The sequence below is a fragment of the Grampus griseus genome, assembly GCF_964374135.1.
Source record: "Grampus griseus genome assembly, chromosome: 7".
Lineage (NCBI taxonomy): Eukaryota > Metazoa > Chordata > Mammalia > Artiodactyla > Delphinidae > Grampus > Grampus griseus.
In genome coordinates, this window is record NC_139001.1 from 9533618 (window position 1) to 9550573 (window position 16956).

Genomic DNA, 16956 nt, shown 5'->3' on the forward strand with positions numbered 1-16956 from the left:
TGCGTGTGTGTTGATGGAAAGGCATGAGCAGCCCTAGTCCATTATTCCAGGATTTAAGGTAAGAAAAGTTAGTTTCAGGAAAATGCACACTCCAGGGGCACAGAAAGTGGAAGAAACACCTGATTGATGAGACAAGTACCAGCAGAGGGTGCTGGTGTGGCACAAAATTAAGGTTTTTTAAAAAGAGGAGATCTGGGCTAGAAGACAGCAGGTGTGAGGGAAATGTCATAACTGTTTGGGTCCGCTTGGAGGTATGAATTTCCCCGCTGCATGCAGATCTGTCTGGGTTTCAGTGATTTCTTGTGATGGCCAAATGGATTTTAGGCATCTCCTAAAGCACAAACGCCTGACACTTGCTCCTGTGTCTGAGCGAGACTGGGAGAGGCTGTGCAGTTTGGCTCCTGTCTGCACTGGAGACTTTCTATCAGCCCCTGGCTGCTCGTCTGTGGCACCTCCATGCTGGGTTCATGTGCAGTCTCTACTTTCTTATTTGCCTAGCTTTTACAAAACTATATTTGTGCGCCCTAGAAAATTTGCCAAACTGTTAATCCAAGAGGGTCCCATTTTCTTTTCTCACGTGGCCACCCTGAAGACAGGGTGACCAGTTCCTGGGAGCCTATACACAGCAGAGGTTGTGAAAGGTCGGGGAGGGGGTGGGACGAGGTGGGCTGCGTTTTCTCAGCAGCGCCTGACCTCCTTGGCTGTCAAACTACGAAGAGCTCGATAGTAAACGCGAGCAGTGCCTTCTCGAATCTGCTTTTCTGAACTGCTCTTTCAGAAAACTGACAGCGTTCTGGGCTGGCAGTCAAGTGACCCACTGGGGTCCAGTCCAGCCTGTCTGGGCCTCAGTTTCCTCCTCTGTTCAGCGACAGGGTTAGACACTCTGATCCCGAGGCCTCTTTCAGCTCTCGCGCGCCACAGTCAGACACCTCTGAGCGGCGCGGCCGGTTCCGCCCTCCGGGAAGGGCCCGCGAGAGGGGAAGCTCTCGGTCAGCACCAAGGACAAGGGACCCGGGGCGCGCTGCGCAGACGCAAGGTCACTTCTTAGCCAGTCCCGCTCCTCTGCGGGTGTCTGGGCGCCCGGGTTTGGAGGCTGCGCGGGGAGGGCCGTGTGTGCTGGGGAAGTGGTGAAAGCTGGGGGAGCAGCCCCGGGGAATGAAGTAAGGCCGGGCCCCCTGCGGTCTCGCAGATTCTGCGCCAAGAGGCCGAGGGCGGTTCCTGCCAGTCGGGCGCGGCGCCCCCGCCCGCCCCTGTCCGGCCCTTGGCGGGCGCAGCGCTGCTCTGCACCTGGAGGCCCCGTAAAGTCCTCCCCGCGCCTGCGTTGACCTCCTCCACCCCCTTTCCTTCCCGAGCCTCGCCTTAGCTCCCCGCCGGGGCCGCGCCGCCACCACTGACCTCTCGAGGTTCTTTTGGACACACCCACGACTCTGACCGCACCCCTCTGGGCTGGGGGCCCCGGACGGCCATTCTGCTCCCCGTGACTCAATTCCCTGTGGGGGAAGGGTCCTCACGACCCTCTCCTCCCACGCACGCCCGGAGCCCCGCCCCCGCTTGCCCCGCCCACAAGCCCCGCCCGCCGTTGCCCCGGGAACCGCGGATCCCGCAGCTGCAGGAAGCGCCCGGCGCCGCGGAGCAGTTCTCGACGCCAGCACCGCCGCTCCCGCCGCCAGGGCCGCCGCCGCGCCTCAGTCCCGGCTCCCGCTCCCGCGCCCGCTCCGTCGGCCATGCTGCCCCGCCGCGCCCCGGCGCCCGGTGCGCAGCTGCTGCCCGCGCCCGCCCTGCTGCTGCTGCTGCTGCTCGGCGCGGGGCCCCGCAGCGGCTGTCTGGCCAGCCCGGTCCCTGCCGCGTCCTTGTCCGTGTCGGGGCCATGCGGCGCACAGCCCTGCCGGAACGGGGGTGTGTGCACCCCGCGCCCCGCGCCCGGCCCGCAGTCCCCGGACGCCGCCGGCGACCCCGGCTACAGCTGCACCTGTCCCGCCGGGATCTCTGGCGCCAACTGCCAGGTGAGTGGACGCGGCGGGCGCGGCGGCGGGCTCGGCGGCGGGCGCGGGCCGGGGACCCGCAGCCTCTCCCCGCCGGCCACTGCGCGCTACCCGGTGCGGAGCTCCAGGGTGCCTGACAGGAGCTTTTCCTCCTTCGGGAAGGGAATGGATCTGGCCTCTCGGCCCACGTGGACGCGGACCCCTGGCCGACCTTGCAAGTGTCGCTTCTCTGCCCACCCTGGTACTCCGGCCGTGCCGGCCCGGGGTTCTCGGAGCACGCCGCTCCATGGCCTGGCAGCCACCCTAGCTAGCTAGCTCTGGTACTCCTGGCACGACCATTAGCCGCCAAGTGGCGCGCCCATCTCGGCCCGGGCCGAGCCACACTCCGCTAGAGCCGGGTCTTGGTACCCGTTCTGGCAACGCAGAGGGACCAGCTCCAAGCGTCCCTGGCGGGGTTCATGTCCAGGTGGCCCCTGTTCCTTGTCCCGCCGGATCCTGCGTGTGTCGAGGGTGAGCCGTATGGGCGGCAGGGAGTGGCGGGCTCCGTGCCCAGGGGTCGGGCATTTTCCTTCCTTTCCAACCCCCTTGAGGTTTCTAACAAAGCCGCCGGAGGCCGAGCGGTCAGCTGCCTCCCCGCGGCCTGGGACCAGCCCTTTCTGAGCTTAGGAGGAGTGTTGGAGCAGCAGGAAGCATTGGAGGGGACGTTGCGAGTTGGGCTTGTTGTGTCGCCTTCCCTGCCGGACGCTCCTGGAGGCGCATGTTTGGGGTAGGCAGCCAGGGAGTGAGCTGGGCACCGGGAAGCTTCAAGGAAGCGTGGGGCCATACGAGGGATGGGAGATGGCCAGCTGCTAACCGTGGATTTGGGATTTCCAAGAGAATTTGGCAGATAATAAACAAGGCTGGCTTACAAGTTTGTTAAAAGCTCGATGAAACCTACTAACCTATTAACACCAACATTTTCAGTAGGCGACTCGGCACACAGTGTGTGCAGGTAGAAAATCCCCAAGTCTCTATTCCAGGGCAGGGCAAGTGATGGATTTATCTGAAATTATTAAATTCAACCAAGTGAATGTGGAACGTATAAGGGATCAGATGCTTTCTTTCTTACATATGGAGTGGAGGAGTTTGTTTCATATAAATTTGATTAAATGCCCCAAGAGTTACTTTGAAAACGCTCAAATGCACTTTTATTTCTTTGGGTAAGAGGCCAGTATTTTTTAATATAGTTAAATGGGATTGAGAAACTTGACCTTGACAATTTTTGCTTTTTCCTAGAATCTGTTTTTCCTCAGTAGTAGCAAATTATCAAGCTGAATCTATCTTTTCAACGTTGTGCTCTTCTTTGTTAATTGGTTCCAATAAGCTTTAATTCCCTCAAGGGAGATGATGCTGACGATTAGGAGTAGGGTAATGATGAGAGCGCGCTACGACCCCGCGGAGTACATCTGGGGAATGAGGACTCTTTGGGGAGATGCCTGCTGGAGCCGCACGAACCATTAGGACAGAATCTTGCTCACTAATCTCCCCTGTTGACTGATGATCTATATGACTTTTACTGGAGAAATGAGTTGCCTGAATGCTCCTATCAAACCACTCTCATATTTACATGTCTGAAATCTGTCCTTGAAAGAAACAGTCAATTTGAATTCAGAGTGTAGTAGACATGGACAGGAGAAGGTAGGTTAGAGTGCACATCAGTTTAAGTAAATGGGAAGAAAGACTGGACATTGGGGATTTAACCCAACTCTGAGACTTTTTTTTTTGGTGATTCTAAAAATAGAAGAAATCTTCAGGAAAGGGGAAGACCTCTTTATTGCTTCCTAGAGATGACTCAGAGAAGCGTAAATTTTTTTTTTGTCTTAAGTAGTGTTTTGATATATAATGTATTCATTCAGAAATGAGTCATGAACTAATACACAAATATTGCAGAACCAACTAGTTCAAAACAGATTCGGGCTTCTAGGTCCTTCTGAGGCAGTCTTAGCTCTCTGAATGCTGCCCACCTGAGGAGAAGCAATACTAGGTTGGGAGTTCCGAGTTGAAGAGAGCTGGCGTAACTAATTCTAACAGGAAAGCTGAGCAAATTTGGAACCTGATCTGGTTCTGGCTTGGTTACCCAGAAGAACTTAAACTGAGATGATTCAGAGCCTTGTAAACCCATAAGAAATTGATTCCTGATCACTTTAATTTAATCTTTCATGTTCTTGCATTAACACTTGAGACTCTCATTTTCTGTGGGGAGAAAAAGGCAATCTCAATAGAGAAGTTAAACAGAGGGGGAAAAACCCCTTACACATACTCAGTTACAGATAAGGGAAATGGATGTTAGCCGTTGCAGACAGTGTGCTTGCTGAAACAGAATCGCATGCTTGCTGGGTAAATTGAAAATGGAATTTTACCTGTACGTGAAGAGAATTCTGTAGACAGCAAGTGTCACCCCTCCCCCAACTACAAAGACAATAATGTTAGCAATGAAAACATTGGAACCTAACTCTGAAGTCCTCCCTCCCTCCTCCTCCCCTTCCTCCCTCCTACTTCCCCTTCCCCCCTCCCCTCCCCCTCCCCCTTCCTCCCTCCCCCTCCCCTCCCCCTCCCCTCCCCCTCCCCCTTCCCCTCCCCTTCCCCCTCCCTCCCTCCCTCCCTCTCTCCCTTCCTTCCTTCCTTCCTTCCTCTTCTCCTTCCCACTCCCTCCTCCTCCTTTTTTCAGTATGTGTTTAAAATTAAGAAAACCATGAACCACTAGTTGGGATTAAAATGGATTAAGGCTGTCTTCAGCTTTTGTGTGGTCAGCTGGCTGGTGTTTGGGCAAGCCCCTGGGTCCAGGCGGTGCTTCTGGTATCACTCAGCGATAGGAACTCACAGAATCTGGGAACTGTGTGGTGTGAAGGAGGATGTGTGCATTTGAAGCTGAGCTGCTGCCCTTGAACCTGCTGTGACAGGTGATCTAAACCGAGTCTCAGGTTCCCATCTTCGAGGATGGGATCTGCCTCACAAGGTTGGTGATAAAGAGTCTGATTCTGTTGTTTGATGTTTGACTGCTGACAGCTTTCAAGCCACACCTGTCCCTCTTCCCCTTCTGCCCACATGGAGGCAAAATGATTAGAAAGCCTAGGTGTTCTTTCCTTTGGTGCTGGTGGGAGGATCAAACCGTGCAAGCCCCTGTTCATGCTTAAGATACATCTTTTCTAAGTCCTCTAACATACTTAGACCTATTAAATCATGAGCATTCAGTGGATTCTAAAAATGTATATGCAAGAGGGAAGCGATATGGGGACATATGTATATGTATAGCTGATTCACTTTGTTATAAAGCAGAAATTAACACACCATTGTAAAGCAATTATACTCCAATAAAGATGTGAAAAAAATAAAAATGTATATGGAAATCTAACCTACAGAGACATGATGACAGTGATGACTGTGATGATGGTGGTGATTGCTAACTCTTTTCTCAAGCACTTGCCACGTGCCAGCAATGTTTCAGAGGCTTTACAGATATAGCTCTCCAATCCTTATGGTGTCCTATGAGCTGGGTGCTGTAACCATGCCCATTATTTAGATGAAGTGCAGAAAAGTTAAATGAGAGGCCCAAGGTCACCCTGTTAAGTCAGTGTGGGAGTTGAACCCATTAGCTGGCTTGATGTAGAGCTGTAGAGTCCGAACGGTGTGGAGATGAAAGTCCAGTCCTGGCCCTGTTATTTTTAGCTGTGTGACCTTAAATTAGCGCTCTAACCTCTTTGAGTCTTAGCAGTAAAAAAGGGATGGAGTGATTTCTGAGGCTGGGTTTGCTTTAAAACACCTGGTTTTGCTCTGAAACACAGGTTGATGGCTGTGCCCAGCTGGAGTGAAAAGCCTGATAAAGACACAGCAAATTCCCCTTATGCTACCCACCAAGCAAGACCTTCACTCAGAGCTAGAATTGTAGGTCCTGGCTGAAGTTATTTTTACCATGATGACAAGCATATGGACACTACATAAAAGAAACATAAGTATTTCTGATGGGTTTGAAAAAACTTCAAATTAAAAAACATTGAGGCTGCTGTTCTTGCCTTTCCGTTTCATTTGGGGAAGCAGGCAGGTATCAGAGGTGGCAGCTGCTGGACCAATTTTTCTTTTCGGGTGAGTGGTACAGGAACTCCTCCCTTCCATTGGGCCTTCCATCCAAGGTAGAGATTATTTAAATTTGTATTATTTGTATTATTTTGTTTTAATCCAGCTCTTTTAATGAATTAATTCTTTGCCAAATATTCAAGCAGTCAGACACCTGTTTGTTTCTTCATGTTATGTTCTCTAGGAATCTTATCCTTTGGGATTAGAATGAAAATGTGTCAGTTTCTGCACTTGGAGGAAACAGGGGCTTGTGTAGCTGCTTTTTATGTAGTTTTACCCACTAAGCTGATTCTATAACCCTCTCTTTGATTTAACATGGGACTTGAAACAATGGTTCTGCTTCAGATGAATCCATTTTGACTGAAGTTTGCTAACAAACAACAACAAAGAATTCTAGCTCTTTGCACAGCTTCAGCCTTCTCTGCTGGACTTTTTGCACATATGCACACACACGCACACCCACACAGACTCACATTGTGATATGTGCAAAATCTCCTATATTAGCTGTCAAGAGACGTTGCTTCTTTCTCTGGCTTTTCTACTAACTTTTTGTGACCTTGGGAGAGCAATCGAACATCCCTGGACTTCAGTGTTCATATCTCCAAAATGGACTAGAATGCTTGTCTTAGTTTCTTTTTAGAAAAGATGCAATTAATAAATGGGACATTGTGAAATTGTTTTTGATAAAGGAGGATGGGAGAATGAATGTAAAACGTTTTGAAAAAAAGTAAAATGTTGCACAAATACAAGGTATACCACTAGGAAAAGGATTATCTGTTTCTCATATAAAATATGATTACACCAGTCTATTCAGTGCCTGTGATTGTTTTCCTTCAATGAACAGACTCAGCTTTTTCTCCCTACTAGGATGAGTTATGCTACGAGATCAGTTTTAAAAATGAAAAAAATTCATTGTACTGAAATTTTGATAAATGTATAGTTCTTTTTATTCTGAAATAGTTTCTCAGAAGATTCTCAGTGACTTTGTTTTCTTTTGAAATAAATGAATGAAGCTCATCAAAATCCTCTGAACACTTTTAATAAAGGAAAGAAACAGTTGTTTTCCTTGGTATCATGAAAATGGAGTGATTTTCTTATTTGGTTTATCTGATGAATTCTTAGGAAACATCATTTTTCTCAGTTTGGCCACCTGACAAAAACACATTTCTGTCTTCAGCTTCTTTGCTTAAGCTTCTCATGTGACACGGTACCATCCAAAATGCTTTTGTTTATGCCCTCATTTCAGGCATCAGACAGGAAAGAAAACCTATCTGAGGCCGAAGGGTATTTGAGTCAGAAAACCGAATGGCTGAGCTGGATTTTTAGATCTTCTTACCGATCCAGGAGGCAGCTGTGGTCAGCGCTGCCCAGCCCAGAGGCAGGGACTATAGAATCTTGCCCCCCAGACAGAAAGTCCAACAGCACAGTAAAGTTTGTGGATAGAATTTCTTTATGTTTCCTCCTTCCTCCTTCACCTACACTGGTGCTGAACCCTGGCTGCCTGTCGAGTCCCCCAGGAGCTTTAACAAAAATGAGTGCCTGCGTCCCACTGTCCCACATCCCCCAAGTTCTGACTTAATTGGTGGGGCCTGGGCACCTGTGATTTTTAAATGTCCTCCAAGTAATTCTACTGTAGGACCAGGGTAGGGAAGCCCCCGCTAGACTCTGGTCATCTCCCCTGACAGCCTTCCCAACATGTGGCCTGTGGCAGAGAAAAAGAATACAGTCCCACCTGCTCTTGGCCCTTCTCATCCAAGAGCATCCAGAGCCTGGAATTTCTGGCCCACACTTTCCTCCAATGGCAAAGATTTTGCATCTCAAAGTGGACTTGACGTCTCCACGAAGGTGGTATGTGATGCAGTGTTGAGTCCAGATGTGGGAATCAGACCTAGGGTGGACTCTGAGTGTCCTCGGGGAAGTAATTAGTTTTTCTGCAGTGTGGTTTCCTCATCTGTGAAAATGGGACCCTGATGCCAACCTTGAAGGTTTTTGTGGCTTAGAAAAGTATCTAGTCCAGTGACTGGCCAAGAGGAGACACCTACTAAAAGGTATCCATTGTGCGTATCTGTAAGAGGACTCTTGTTTATTTCATGCTTTTCCCTTGGACCAAAAAAAAAAATCTTTCTTTCTTACCCGTTTTCCAAAGAGACTAAAATTCCACCAGTGGAGATTCATTTCTTTGGTTGTGATGTATCAGATGCTAGAAAACTGGGATTTTGCTGCTGACTCCCTACAGCATTCACTTCTGTTAGTTCCTCCTCTGTACCCCCCTTACCAGGTGGGTGTCAAAAACAGTAAGAGAACAATGTGGACTGAGCATGCGCTGGCCACCTAGCCTTTTATGGAATCATTCATTGCTCCATTTGAACACTGACCTGTCTTCGGTCAACACTCACACTGTGAGTCTTAGTGCAGTTGTCTTTAAGAGGAGGGGCTGGGCTTCCCTGGTGGCGCAGTGGTTGAGAGTCCGCCTGCTGATGCAGGGGACGCGGGTTCGTGCCCCGGTCCGGGAAGATCCCACATGTCGCGGAGTGGCTGGGCCCGTAAGCCATGGCCGCTGAGCTTGCGCGTCCGGAGCCTGTGCTTGGCAACGGGAGAGGCCACAGCAGTGAGAGGTCTGCGTACCGCTAAAAAAAAAAAAAGAGGAGGGGCTTCTCTAAGTCACCCCTCCCTGCTCCCCAGGGTGAGTGAGGGCAGAGCAGGACCCCTGACAGGGCTGTAAGGTTCAGGATTACAGGAGCATCAGGCACCGGACAGCAGACAGGCAACCAGCCAAGAATGGTTTTAACATTTTAAAATGGTTGGAAACAAATCAAAATAAGAATCAGAGTTTGGGACGCATGAAAATGATATGAAATTCAAATTCCAGTGTCAATCAGGCTTTATGGAACACAGCCACGCCCATTCATTTAAGTATTATCTGCTGCTGGGCTCCACCAGCAGAGAACACAGCCACGCCCATTCATTTAAGTCTTATCTGCTGGTGGGCTCCACCAGCAGAGTGGAGCAGTTGCAACAGACTATGGATTGTAAAGCTGAAAATATTTATCTGGCCCGTGACAAAGGAAGAGTTTGGCTGAATGTTTCCGTAAACGTTGGTGGAAAGAATTTATTCTTCCGTTTTTATTTGACTGAGCTAAATAAAGGCTGGTCCCCCTTCCCCTTCCCTTATCCTCCCTCTGTCCTTTCTTCTCCAGGGGTGTCTATAGCCAGGCTCTAGGGCCAGCCACTAAGGCTGGATGCAGTGGGAGATATACCAATGGATAAACAGAGCCCTTGTCTTCGATCTCGAGAGTCATCCTGGGCAGACTTTAACTTTTCATTGTACATCAGACCTTGTTTAATATGTTTGGACACTGAAGTTAGTTTACTTCCAGGGAGGCGTGTGTGGTAGGGAAAGGAAACACCAGCTGTAGGGGTTTGGGGTGTGAATTTAGAGGTTTAGAATCCGCCCTCGGTCACTACAAGCTTATTACCTTTTATTTTTTTTTACTTCTATTTATTTTTGGCTGCATTGGATCTTTGTTGCTTCACGCAAGCTTCCTCTAGTTGTGGCGAGCAGGGGCTACTCTTCATTGCGGTGCGCGGGCTTCTCATTGCGGTGGCTTCTCTTGTTGCGGAGCACGGGCCCTAGGCCCATGGGCTTCAGTAGCTGTGGTGCGTCAGCTTCAGTGGTTGTGGTATGCGGGCTCAGTAGTTGTGGTGCACGGGCTTAGTTGCTCCACGGCGTGTGGGATCTTCCCGGACCAGGGCTTGAACCCGTGTCCCCTGCATTGGCAGGCGGATTCTTAACCACTGTGCCACCAAGGAAGCCCCCCCGCTTTTTTTTAATTGTTCAAAATTTAATCATGACCTATTTTATAAAACACAAATTCAACAATTGTAATATTATTATTATGCAGAAATGTCTACTTATATTTACTTATATTTGCAAACTTTTTGTTATTGTTTATCCTTCTTGCTTCTTAGGAGCTTATTAGCTTTCTTAACCTCAATTCCTCATTCATTCATAGGATGTTTGGAAGGATGAACAGAGTAGCTCGTAATCCCCCTGGCACAGAGTTGGCCCTCTGTGCATACGAACTGCTATTTCTGTAAAAGTGGATACCTCTCTCCATTTCATGGCTAAGGAAACTTACCTGGGGTCATACAGCTCGGTGACAGCATTGGAGAGCTGGGCCCCAGCGTTGGGGCTTCAAGTATAATGTTTTTGCTATTATTACACTGCATTTGCCTCAAACTGCTCCTTGTTTGTGACTTTCAAAGTGAGTGCTGGAGGGGAACCAGAGGAAAAATTGGTAGCGGTGCCAGTTCTGGCAGTTTTAGTTTCTGCAGGGATGCTTTGGGTTTGTGTAATGTTAAGGTTTTTCTTTCTTAAGAGAGAGAAATGGCATAGGGCTTTTGGAAAAGAGTGAGGATTTGTGCAATGAAATAAGTGTACTTAAAGGAAAGGCACTTGGAAAGAGAAATGTCTGCTATCTTTTGCTAAGGGTTCCTGAAAGCTGGCACGTCCTTTAGAATTCCAATGCTGACAATTATCTGCTGCTTGTAATTAATTTAAGGGAGCATTTGTAATTACTTTTGGGTTTCAGAGGCAGATTGAAACTCCTTTAGGGAAGGCATTTTGTGGTGGAAGTGATTACCTGAGATGAAAAGGATCTAGTCCCTCTTTTCCATGGGAAATCAGAACCCCAGAGTCTGTAGTAAATGGACTGATATCCGCCCAGTGGAAGGACAGCCCAGTAAGGGTGATTGACAGTTTCTGACAGTGTTCAGGTCAGATTTCCAAAATATGTTATTTGGAGCAAAATCCCATCCTTAATTTTTAAGCGAAGTGAAATGTATTAGAATGGGAAAAACGTTAAGTATATCTTCAGTATATTACCCAAGAAAGGGAACATTTTATCTAGAAACTATGAAAAGAAAACCAAACTCTCTAACTTCAAACTGACCTTCCTGATTACTCCTTACACAAAGGATTTTCAGTCTCTTTCAAAAATTAAGGTATAATTTATATACAGTAAAATTCACCCCTTTAAGCCTTCAGTTCTATGATTTTTGGAATATAGTTGTGTAACTGTCACCACAATTAGGATATAGAATAGCTCATCACCTCCATAAATTTCCTCATGCCCCTTTGTAGTAAACCCTCTCCCCAGGCCCAGCCCCTGGCCTCTGCTGGTCTGATTTCTGTCCTTACAGTTTTGCAGTTTCCGGAATATCATATAAATTAAACCACACAACATGTGTGCTGCTTCTATTAGTGTAATGCTTCTGAGGTTGCATGCATCAGTAATTTCTTTTTATTGCCGAGTAGTATTCCATTGTATGGATATACTGCAATTTCATTTATCCTTTCACCGATTCATGACATTTGGGTGGTTTCCAGTTTTTGCTGATTATGAGTAAAACGTCCACGTACAGGTCTTTAAGTGTACATGTTTTCATTTCTCTTTAGTAAGTACCTAGGAGTGGGATTGCTGGGTCATGCGTAAGTGCATGTTAAACGTTATAAGAAGTTGCCAAGCTGTTTCCCAGGATTACTATGTCATTTTGCATCCCAGTCAGCATTAAATGAGAGTTCCAGTTGCTTGCATCCTTGTCAGTTTTTGGTATCGTTGGTGATTTAGATTTTAGCTATTGTAATAGGTGTATAGTGGCATCACATGGCAGTGTTAGTTTGCATTTTCCTAACAATAGATGATACTGAGCATTTTTTTTTGTGCTATTGGCCATCCATACCTTTTTTTTTTTTTGATGAAGTGTTTGGTTCAAATGAGTTATGAGAGTTCTTTCTAGATTTTGGATGCACATCCTTTATTCCGTATGTGACTTGCAAATATTTTCTCCCAAACTGTGGCTTGTCTTTTTATTTTCTTGACAGTGTCTTTTGAAGGGCAGGTTTTTAATACTGGTGAAGTCTAATTTATCCACTTTTTCTTTCATGGTTTGTGCTTTTTTGCGTCCTCTGTAAGAAATCTTTGCTTAATCCAAGGTCACAAAAAATTTCTCCTGTATTTTCTTCTGGAATTGTATTGTTTTAGGTGTTACGTTTAAGTCTTTGACCCATTCAGAGATAATATTTGTATTTGTATGTGGGGCAGTGTATGAGTAGTTTTTATTCATTTTTTTGGCACATGGATATCCAGTTGTTCCAGAAATATTTGTTGACAAGATTGTCCATCTCCACTGAATTATCTTGGCACCTTTGTTGAAAATTGTTCAGCTATACATATGTGGGTCTATTTTATTCCATTCCATTGACTTTATATATCTATCCTTTCACCAATTCCATATGACCTAGATTACTGTAGTTTTAGAGTAAGTCTTGAAATCAGGTTGTGTGAGTCCTTTAAATTTGTTGAGATGACATGGAATTCCAAGAATCAGGATAGCACGTCACATCTAGATAGAAATTAGGGTTCTTAACCTGGAATCTACAGGTGGTTTCAAGACTATACAGATGTCCTGAGATGCCAACTTTTTTTTTTTTTTTAATAAATTTATTTATTTATTTTTGGCTACATTGGGTCTTCGTTGCTGCGTGCGGGCTTTCTCTAGTTGCGGCGAGCAGGGGCTGTTCTTCATTGTGGTGCGCGGGCTTCTCATTGCGGTGGCTTCTCTTGTTGTGGAGCGCAGGCACTAGGCACGCGGGCTTCAGTAGTTGTGGCATGTGGGCTCAGTAGTTGTGGCTCGTGGGCTTTAGAGCACAGGCGCAGTAGTTGTGGCACACGGGCTTAGTTACTCCTCAGCATGTGGGATCTGTTCCCGGACCAGGGCTTGAACCCGTGTTCCCTGCATTGGCAGGCGGATTCTTAACCACTGCGCCACCAGGGATGTCCTGAGATGCCACCTTTTGTACATATTTGTTCTCCTGGGGAATGGCTCACAAGTTTCATGAGATTCTTGAAGAAGTCTTCCACCAATAAAATAACTACTAGCACAGAGGAAGAAGCAGCTAGCTAAATACACGAGAAACTTCTGGGCAGGGATAAAAGCATGTACCAAGAGCCAGCCTGGGACCGTGAAGTAGCCCCCAAATAGGAGTGCCAGCTAAAATACAGGATGCTCAGTTAAATTTGAATTTCAGATAAAAAATGAATTTTGTTTTCTGTGTCCCAAATATTGCACATTGTTTTTCTGAAATTCAAATTTAACTGGAAGTTCTTTATGTTTAATTTGCTAAATCTGGCAACCTTACCCAAAAAGCCTAACTAATCCCTGCTCTGATTACCAGCTTTGCTCTAACGGGCTTCTCAATGGCAATTTAAATTCTTGCCAAATAATTGCACAAGGCAAATTTTATTAGCTTGCATTTAAGATAATAATTTAGCTCATAGTTTTACATCTTCTTGGGCCCTTTTAAGGGCAACCATCAAACTGCGTTAGGACATTAAAAACCTATAAAAATATAGTGAATAAGGCCTACTGGTAAACTTACCTTACCCTTTCTCCCCCTCTTCTGCTAATCTCATGCCTCTGCAGTGGTCATTGTTCACATTTTGGTGTGTAGCTTTCTTTACGTTTTCCTCTCTGTACATATAAACATATGTGAAGCATATGTAAATACTCATATCCATGCACCTATTTTATATAAAGACGAAATCATCTTGTGCATACTGTTTTGCAAATTTTTTCTTAATCTACTATGAACATCTTACTATACCTTAAAACAGAAAGCAAACTTGTTCTTTTTGATGGCTGAATAGTATTCCATTATGTGAATATTTATGTATCCAGTCTTTACTGAAATACACTATTTCCATTTTTCCATTATAAATGATGTTGCAATGACTATATATGTATGTATATAATTATATGCAATGACATATGTGTATATATATGTATGTCAAAAGTTGCATACGTTAAACATTCTAGTAAATATTGCTAAATTGCCATCCAAACAGATTGAGCAGCTTTGCTTATTTGCTAACAGCACTTGAGAAGGCCTGTTCACCCACATTTTTGTTAATACTGGTATCTCAGATTTTATTTTTGTGTGTTAACTGATAGGTAAAACATGGTATCTCAGTGGTTCTCTTTGCATTTTAAAAATTATGAATGAAGGAGAACATTTTTTAATGAATTGCCTATTCTTATTTTTGCCTAATTTTCTTTTGGGTTGTTCATTTTTTAAACTGATCTGCTGTGGGACCTCCCTGGGGTTTCAGTGGTTAAGACTCTGTGCTCCCAGTGCAGGGGGGGCATGGGTTTGATCCCCAGTTGGGGACCTAAGATCCTGCATGCTGCCTGGTGTGGTAAAAAAAAAAAAAAATTGATCTGCCATAGCACATTGTTAGTGAGAAAATTAGTCCTTTGTCCTATTAATATTTTTTCCCTATTTATCTTTTTTCTTTTGACTCTGCTTATAGTCATTGTTTTGCCCTTTAGAAGCTTATAATTTTTGGTTTTTATTTAGCCAAACTCATCCATGGGGTGGTCAGTAAATTTTCATTAGAATTCTAATGTTTGATACCAGTACTACATTGTACAATATTTTGAGAATTACCCAATTTGAACCAGGAGTTTGCTTTTAAAGAATTCCGTTTTGGCCAAGATTTATGTCGATAGGACTGATCCTATTGCCTTTTTAGAATGTATAATTAAACATAGCCCCAGTTTATGTCTATCTTAAGAAGGGCTAGCATAGATTTTCTAAATCATATTTAAATACTTGTTATTTGTCTTGAGTTTTTTGAAGCTGAAACACTGCAAGCATTAAGATGCTTCATTTATTTTTTTAAAAGAACTGCTCAGCACGCTTCCCCTTTAATAGTTGGCATGGGTTTCTTAGTATTTTGTTAAAATCACCAAGTTAATTTTAATGGCCATTATTGGATAATAGAGTATTTCTTAGAAGTTCTTGATGATATAACGTGCTGATTTCAAGAAGTGTTCTCCATCCAGGCTTGGGCAGAAAAAGACTCATCTTAATATTCAACAAAATGCAGATTCCCTTATGCTTTAATTTCATGTCATATATTTAACACTTTTTCCCTTGAGAACAATCCCTTTTATCTGACCAGGAATTTTTGTGGTCTTCTGTCTTCATTTTCACTCTTTAAAATTGGTCATTGGTTTTTTGGTTGTGCAAAAGGGAATTCTTTTATTTCCGTAGAAAAGCTTGATAATGAGAGAAATAATAAGAGAGACAGAGAAACGAGAAATAATATTAGCATTTCTGTGAGGTTTAAAATAAACTCTCAGCTGGAGAGAAGTAAATTTAATATTATGTTTTTCTTTTATAAATAGAGGGTAGGACGGGGTGGGCTGGGGATTTGGGGCTATACTGACTGAAAGGGAAATCACTCTTTTTGTTTCCTAAGGAAAAATTTGTTATTATTTTGTTCAGCCTTTAGAGTGTTAAAAAATGATGCTGACATCTTTAAAATAATCCCTTATGTGAGGTTTCCTTGCTTCCTTCACCTTCAGTGAACCCTTGAGATGTTTTGTACGCTTGGAAGAGGACTTTAAAAAAAAATTTTTATGGGAGTATAGTTGATTTACAACGTTGTGTTAGTTTCAGGTGCACAGCAAAGTGAATCAGTTATACATATACACATATCCATCCTTTTTTTTTTAAGATGTTGGGGGTAGGAATTTATTAATTTATTTATTTTATTTTTGCTGTGTTGGGTCTTCGTTTCTGTGCAAGGGCTTTCTCTAGTTGTGGCAAGCGGGGGCCACTCTTCATCGCGGTGCACGGGCCTCTCACTATTGCAGCCTCTCCTGTTACGGAGCACGGGCTCCAGACGTGCAGGCTCAGTAGTTGTGGCTCACGGGCCCAGTTGCTCCGCGGCATGTGGGATCCTCCCAGACCAGGGCTCGAACCCGTGTCCCCTGCATTAAAAGGCAGACTCTTAACCACTGCACCACCAGGGAAGCCCTATCCACTCTTTTTTAGGTTCTTTTCCCATATAGGCCATTTCAGAGTATTGAGTAGTGTTTCCTGTGCTGTACAGTAGGTCCTTATTAGTTATTTATTTTATATATAGTAGTGTGTATATGTCAATCCCAATCCCAACCTCCCAATTTATCCCTCCCCCCCTTACCCCTGCTAACCATAAGTTTGTTTTCTACACCTGTAACTCGATTTCTGTTTTGTAGATAAGTTCATTTGTACCCTTTTTTTTTTTTTTTTTTTTTTTTGCGGTACGCGGGCCTCTCACTGCTGTGGTCTCCCCTGTTGCGGAGCACAGGCTCCGGACGCGCAGGCTCAGCGGCCATGGCTCATGGGCCCAGCCGCTCCGCGGCATGTGGGATCTTCCCGGACCGGGGCACGAACCCGTGTCCCCTGCATCGGCAGGCGGACTCTCAACCACTGCGCCACCAGGGAAGCCCCCATTTGTACCCTTTTTTAGATTCCACATATAAGCGATATCATATGATATCTGTCTGTCTTCAAGAAGAGCCCGTGGGAGTTTAGAAGTCAAGAGCCCTTTTTCCTAACCTTGGCTTTTCCTACTAGTATATGAGTACTTGTGATTCCTTTGTTCTTTCTCCCTTATATTTGGAAAAATGGTTCACATGCAGTGTTGTCTGGGGGACGGAGAACGGTAGGTGACAAGGCTTTTGACGGGGACAGTGCCGTTGGGCTCCCTGCCTCTCCTCTCCCTTCCTTTTCCATGTGGATCCCTTGAAGATGGCCTCCTCAGCAAAGATGGATCTTCTTTCCCAGAAAAGAGAGTCTTTATTCTCGTCTGGGTTCCCCAGCAGATCTGCTTCCTTGGTGGAGCCTCCAAATGAACAGCTGCTTGCCTCTTGATATAAACACCTAAACAGAAACCTGGAAAGGAGCCTATTTACTGGAGAGTTCTAGCGTTCTATTCTTAGGGCTCTGACCACAGTGCATTAGAAAGAACCT

The 16956-nt window shown here is 45.4% G+C and overlaps 1 protein-coding gene across 1 annotated transcript in view; it reads left to right on the top strand.

Annotated features, from left to right (window-relative positions):
- Positions 1-1724: 1724 nt before the first annotated feature.
- DNER (delta/notch like EGF repeat containing) overlaps positions 1725-16956 on the top strand; it is a gene marked incomplete at its 5' end in the record, with an annotated part of 323030 nt that continues 307798 nt past the window's right edge. The window contains one exon of the mRNA XM_082657723.1: positions 1725-2003. Coding sequence (XP_082513849.1) covers positions 1725-2003 — 279 coding nt within the window. The remainder of the gene's footprint in view (positions 2004-16956) is intronic.